The sequence below is a fragment of the Lissotriton vulgaris genome, chromosome 3_1 (assembly GCF_964263255.1).
Source record: "Lissotriton vulgaris chromosome 3_1, aLisVul1.2, whole genome shotgun sequence".
Taxonomy (NCBI): Eukaryota; Metazoa; Chordata; class Amphibia; order Caudata; family Salamandridae; genus Lissotriton; species Lissotriton vulgaris.
In genome coordinates, this window is record NC_141689.1 from 1,943,217,520 (window position 1) to 1,943,224,009 (window position 6,490).

At 49.1% G+C, this 6,490-nt stretch overlaps 1 protein-coding gene across 1 annotated transcript; it reads left to right on the forward strand.

The window, feature by feature from the left end:
- Nucleotides 1–1,267: 1,267 nt before the first annotated feature.
- LOC147728659 (uncharacterized) lies at nt 1,268–6,064 on the forward strand. The gene is made up of 5 exons (XM_086963320.1): nt 1,268–1,321; nt 3,503–3,602; nt 3,719–3,817; nt 3,959–4,099; nt 4,275–6,064. The coding sequence occupies exons 1-5, from the start codon at nt 1,268–1,270 to the stop codon at nt 6,062–6,064; spliced, it is 2,184 nt and encodes a 727-aa protein (XP_086819446.1).
- The last annotated feature ends 426 nt before the right edge of the window (nt 6,065–6,490 follow it).

Genomic DNA, 6,490 nt, shown 5'->3' on the forward strand with positions numbered 1-6,490 from the left:
CTAGTCTTAATTATGACAGGCCTAGTCTTAAACTTGTGTGTGGAAAATTTGACTGCTCTGGCTGGAAACCCTGGCCTTTAATTTTGACATGGCCTGGGCGCAGGCTGTTGGCATTAAACAGGCCTGGTTTTAAAAGGGGGGCTGACATGTAGGGATATTCCCAAGAAGTAACAGGCTGCAAAACATGTGGTAATTGTGTACATGTTTTTAAAAGTGCATATGAAAGTGCGTGCAGGCTGGAAATGTCTGTGCATGTTTAAAACTGGGTGTTGCAGACAGCTGCAGGCTGAACAGCTGCTGAACAGGCCTGAGTCCCCAACCCTGTGTGTTGGGAGATGTTTTTTTATGTTTGAAAAAAAAAGGGGTGCTTTTAAATTGTAGCTGTTGGGAAACCCATAGTGTGTTTTAAAAAGCACAAGCCATGTTCAGCAACCCCTGAGCTTTGAGATGTTGAAAAAGACAGATGTCGTGGCAAGGCTTCCCCATGAGAACCTGAAACAGGATGCCAAGTGCTCGGACATAATTCACACCCCTCCAAAGCCCCTGGGTCGAAACGGGCTTTTAAAATGTAATTTGTTGGAAACCCATAGTGTGTTTTAAAAAACACCAGCCAGTTTCGGCCCCGGGGCTTTGGGATGTTGAAAAAGACAGATGTCGTGGCAAGTCTTCCCAGGAGAACCTGAAACAGGATGCCAAGTGCTCGGACGTAATTCACACACCTCCAAAGCCCCTGGGTCAAAACTGGACATGCTGGCCGGAATTGTGACAGTTTAGGCCACGACTTGATGACTCTGGCTGGAAAGATGACATGTGATGGGTTTAGGGCGGGGACAAAGGTCGGTTCCCGGGGGTCTCTAATGCCCAAGATAAGCCATTTTAACATATGAGGCCCATTATAAAAGTGTCCAGAAGATTTTGATATGTTTGCTATGGCCCCAAGCACCCTACCCTTCCCAAGATAAGATAGAAAAAAGTTACCTTCCAAAGACCCCCATGACATTCTAAACCCCTCAAGTCATAAAGGGTGTGGGGGCTTCTAATTAGCATGCATGGACAGGTATAAAAAGGCCCCTTAAGGAACACTGTCAAACACCCATTCCAAAAACTCTGGGAGTGACTGGCGTGGATTGCTTTTTGCTGGACCTTGTGGGCTCCTGCATCAAAGTCAAGAAACCTTAGGGGATTGCCTGGCCTGGATTGTTTTTTTCGTTTGCGCCACTTTGAGGATTTCTGCACCAGACACAACCCTTGGAACTTAAAGGCGAGAATGGACCTGAGCAACTTTTCCCAGATTGACGCAGCCTGCCAACATGTAGAGAAGGTAAATAAAGCATGGGCGCATGTTTATGTGGTGTTAAAAGTATACAAAACTGTAGTTTTGAAAATGCTAAAGAGTACTTTGTAAACTGTTAATGTTTAAGGCGATGTGTTGTGTTTAATGTGAATAAAGGTGCCAATGAAGTTTTTTACAAGACGTGAAATGTAAATGTATTTAAAATGAATAAAGGCTGTGTTGAAGGTTTGAGTTTAAAGCTATGTGTGTAGACAATTAATGTTAATAGGGGTGGTGTTGTGGGGGATGGCGCAGAGTTTGCAGGGGTTTTTTATTTAAGGGGCATAATGTTGGAGGCCTTAGGAGGGTACATGCAGAGGGGGAAACGTGTATTTTACAGAGCCTAGAAACATTTAACTACACTGTAACGGTACCATAGGGGCTTTAAATAATATACATGGCATATAATTAAAAAATAAATAATGCCTTGTTGCACTCACCAAACCGATGTAGAGAGTTGGAGGGGTCCAGGGGGGCTCCGGGGGTCCTTGCTGCTCCTTGGTGGGGTCCTGAGGGCCTTGTATTTTAAAAAATAAATAAACCCGGGGGCCAGTTGTCGAGGGGGGCTCCTGGTGGGTCGCCATAGTCCTTTGGGGTGTTATGGGGCTGTCTCTGGTGCCGGTCCCGGTGTCCCTGGGCCTCCGTGGCCGTTATTTTTTTAAATAAAATGCCCCGAGCCCGCTTGTGCGTCTGGCGCTGCTCGGGGGCTCTGTGGGTGGAGGGCTCTGTGGGTCTCTGGGGCGCTGTGCCCCGCTTTGCAAGTTTTGGCGCTTTTTTTAAAATCGCCCCGAGCCCGCTTGTGTGTCTGGCGCTGCTCGGGGGCTCTGTGGGTGGAGGGCTCTGTGGGTCCCTGGGGCGCTGTGCCCCGCTTTGCAAGTTTTGGCGCTTTTTTTAAAATCGCCCGAGCCCGCTTGTGTGTCTGGCGCTGCTCGGGGGCTCTGTGGGTGGAGGGCTCTGTGGGTCCCTGGGGCGCTGTGCCCCGCTTTGCAAGTTTTGGCGCTTTTTTTAAAATCGCCCCGAGCCCGCTTGTGTCTGGCGCTGCTCGGGGGCTCTGTGGGTGGAGGGCGCTGTGGGTCCCTGGGGCGCTGTGCCCCGCTTTGCAGGCTCCAGCGGTTTTCTGGTCCGCATGCCTCGTTTTGGCGCTTTTTTTCTTTCTTAAATGTCCCCGAGCCCGCTTCAGCAAGGCGCTGCTCGGGGATGTCTGGGGCTGGACACAGGTCCTGGTGTTCCGTCCGTAGGGTCCAGGGGGCATTTCCCACGGATCCACGTGGGTCGTTGGAGCAGCGGTGGAGAGGCTTCCTCAGTGACTGCAGGGGTAGGTCCGCCCCCTTCCAGTGATGTCAGCAGTTCGTCACTGTAGGGGCGGGCCATGCCCTACAGTCCCGGTGTGTGTTTTTTTTTATTTTAGCGCAAACTTTACCCTAAGGTGTCACAGCGCTTTACATATTACAGGCGGCACATAAAAAATACAAACAGAAAAAAAAAATGCATGTAGGGGCTAGCTTTGCACAGCAGCCCCGGTGTGCATGTTTTTTAAATATTTTATATAGCGCGAACTTGACCCTAAGTAGGCAGAGTGCTTTACATAAGCCCCAGTGCAAAATGTAGCGCACACGAAGGTGTCAGAGGCTTCACAATAGGAACAGAAAATTAACAGTGAACAAAGTATAAAAGCAGACGCTGAGTTACAAGGGTGTAAAATTGACAATAGTGCGCAACCAAAATACATGAGCTAGCAAACGGTGGAAAAAAAAGTGAAGTGTGTGCAGGTTACAAAAAAAACGTACAAAGTAACAGTAGAGGTATAATACTGCAATAAATGGCAGGCACTCCAGCATAAGAATAAGCGCTATGTAGGCAATTGTGGCGCAAGTATCAAAAGCATGCCCAAATGTAAGAGGGCGCAAGCAGGGTGTTACAAGAGAAAAGTGGCGTGTACATGTTACAAAAGAGGGTCCAGTACATAGGCGCAGTGGTTGCATGGTAGGATGTTGGTTGTACATTAAGTCCTTTACCCAGAATGATAGGATATGGCGCAGGGTGTTTTTTAACAAGTGTTTTAGAGCAACACATGCAACGCTTTTTGAAAAATTGCAACGCTTTATTTAAGAAAGGCGTTTACTAAAACCGTTTTTATTTCTTTTTTTTTTAATTTAATGTTTAATACAGATGCAAGACCCTGCAAATGCAACCGTCACCAATGTGCCCCCTGCGCTGGCCCCCGCTGTAATAACTAGCAACGCTGGCCACTTGTTGGCCCCACAGCCAGGTATATATATATATATATATATATTTAGAGATTATGTAGTTCTACGTAGTTTTGTACACCAGTCTCTCAGAAGTTCTCTTTTTCTAATGGGCTCTCATGTATGTATGCTTTTACAGCTTATGACCCTGACCTACAACAAGCTTTTGATGAGCTTATGGAGTACATCGAGGCTCAAGACGCTCTGAACCGTGTGCAAAACACTTCAGTTCCTACATGTAATTAAAAAGCCCCTGTTATTTTAAACTGTCTAAGACGCTAGGGGAGTTGGCGGGGTAGGCCACAGTCCTGACCCTGATGGTGTATAGTGGGACTCCTCAGAAATATGACTAAGGCGGGGTATTATTTTTTCTTTACAGGCACCCCCACGTTATGCCCGAACGGCGTCGAGGTACAAGAGGCGGCACGAGAATCAAAAGAAAGCCCTTTGAAGAGGAAAGCTTTACCTTCTAAAGTGGGACCACCGTCAAAGAAAGGAGTTGCAAAAAGACCTCTATCAGGTGTGTTTGTTACAAAGGGTGTGAAAAGTACTATCGGTGTTACAGACTCTCAAGCAGAAGGGTACAACGACTTGTAGCAAGGCCTATATAAAAAGGTGGCGGTGTAGAACTTAGGATTGTGTGTGTTCTTTTTATACTTTCTCTAACATATATATTTTTTCTGTTTATATTTTAGAAGCGGCTCAGAAACATGCTGCTGAAGAGAGGTCGGCGCAGCCCTTAAGGGACATAACAGCAACCGTCCAGAACAACAGAAGCGCTACAAAAGGTGTGAGTAGGCGTGTACGCCACGAAAAAGTCTCTGCGCACTACACACCAAACATGATGAACGATCCTCTACACCAATCTATTCTGCACAGGGGTGGAGTCAGCACTGGCGGAGTCTTGACAAACACAGATAACACAGGGCAGGGTCTGTGTAAAACAGCTACAGTGGGTCTGGGCCCTCTCAGCGTATCAAAAGGGAAAGGTATCTCAATCACTGCCGCCCTTAAGAAGAAACATAAGGACTCAGAGAACCTTCCCAACCCTTTAAAACGTGTGAAGTCCTCCAAGGTATTCACAGAGCCCCAAGCAGAACCCTTAAACTTAAAGAAGACGGCTCCGATGCTCCCAGAGGTCCAGGCAAAGCCCTTAAACCCCGAGAAGAAGAAACCTAGGACCCCTGAACCCCATGATAGCCCCTTAGACCTATCTGTAAAAAAGACTGTTAAACCTTTGAATGAGGCCTATACACCCGTGAGCCCCAAGGAGGCGGTAGTTGTAGCTGTGGATGTAGAAGAGATGGCGCCGCCACAGCCTCCTAAAACATCGCGCCTCTCAAGAAAACATCTGAAACTGAAACCGGTGGTCCCTAAGCTACAGATAGCAGCGTCCCTCAGCAACCATAAAGCAACGCTGGATCCACCCAGCATCCTGAAACCCCAGACAGTACCAAATAAAATAACTGTACATGTAGAGGTACACGCCCCTGAGCAGCCCCCAAAGCCGGTTGTAAGTGTTCAGGCACAGCCTAGGGTCTCAACTGGTAATAACACGCAACCCCTAGAAGGGCCTTCTATCGTGAACACCCCAGCTCTTGAGCTGATTAGGGGGGCGGTAGACAACCTAGGTAGAACCCCTGAAGCGGTGTCCCAGGGGTCTTTGAGCACAGCGGGTTTACAGAACCCAGCTAACAGGTCAGCACACCCTGACACAGGCATTTCAGCTAGGACCCCTGATTATAACGATAGCTCCTCACAATCCTCATACCCATTGTCCCCTAGTACCCCTCCGGGGGCATACGACCCCACCAGCCCTGCTGCCAGCCCCGCGCCCAGCCCTGCGTCCAGCCCAGCTGCCAGCCCCGTGTACAGTCCCGTGTCCAGTCCCGCGTCCAGCCCACCTGCCAGCCCCGTGTACAGGCCCGTGTCCAGCCCCGATGCCAGCCACGTGTACAGTCCCGGGTACAGCCCCGCGGACGTCGTAAGCCCCACACAGCCCTCAGCAATAAGTGTGGATGACAAGACCACGGGGGCCCAGGGGGTACAGCCGCTTTTTCCATACAAAGTTTGCAATGTTCCATTACTGTCCGCACCAGGGCGTTCGCCGGGGGGTCCTATTTCTAGAACACTATCGGCACAGGCTTTACAGAATGGTGCTAAGGTTGTTAGCAGTATAGATGGTCCTAAGACGTTGCAGCCATTTATAAGGCCTCGCAAGGTGGGGCCCTCTAAGCAGGCGCAAGAGGGGTCTGTAAACACATATGAGGTATTTGCGGCTCATGTAAAAGAGATGCAGATGGCTGTTCGAAAACTAAAACGCCAGGCGATCGCCGCAAACCTAAAATGGGGGTTGGGGGTGAACAAGCCCCTGTACACACGTATGGCCCAGCAAAAGATCGTGGAAAGGGTTGGGGTGTGTAAAAAAGTGATCATCCAGGAGTGTCAGGCGGCTGTGGCAGACATACATGCTATACGGGCATGACTATGGCAACACCGGCCCCTAAAGACCCCCACAGCCAGTGGTGCTCATAAGAGGCCCACAAAATATACCTGTAAGGTCCAGAGGTTAGTGACAAAGTCTGTACACTTCTTAAGACTGCTCAAGCAGCGTACATCTGCTGCCTCACAACCCTTCAAACAAGAAACAACTGTTTCCCTAGGCCCCTTCAAACAAGGTCCCATAGTTTCAAGAACAGCTCCTGAAACATATAAACCAACACTTTACCACCGCCAATACATAGGTGCAGGGTCAAACATACCGAGGGTCGGCCATTTGAAGGAGGTAGGGGGGCGGACTTTAAAACTCCAAACACAGCAACATTCAGAAGGACCTAGGGGTGGAACTGTAGCAGCGGCCTCCATGAACAAGGCGTACAATGACACCAACCAACCTGTTCAGATAGGCTGG

Bases quoted from the DNA above. Each gene is read 5' to 3' on its own strand.
- LOC147728659 (XM_086963320.1), top strand. From the start codon at position 1,268: ATGGACCTGAGCAACTTTTCCCAGATTGACGCAGCCTGCCAACATGTA. The intron at 1,322-3,502 runs GTAAATAAAGCA...TGTTTAATACAG, and splicing joins CCTGCCAACATGTAGAGAAG to ATGCAAGACCCTGCAAATGC. The intron at 3,818-3,958 runs GTAATTAAAAAG...TTTTCTTTACAG, and splicing joins AAACACTTCAGTTCCTACAT to GCACCCCCACGTTATGCCCG.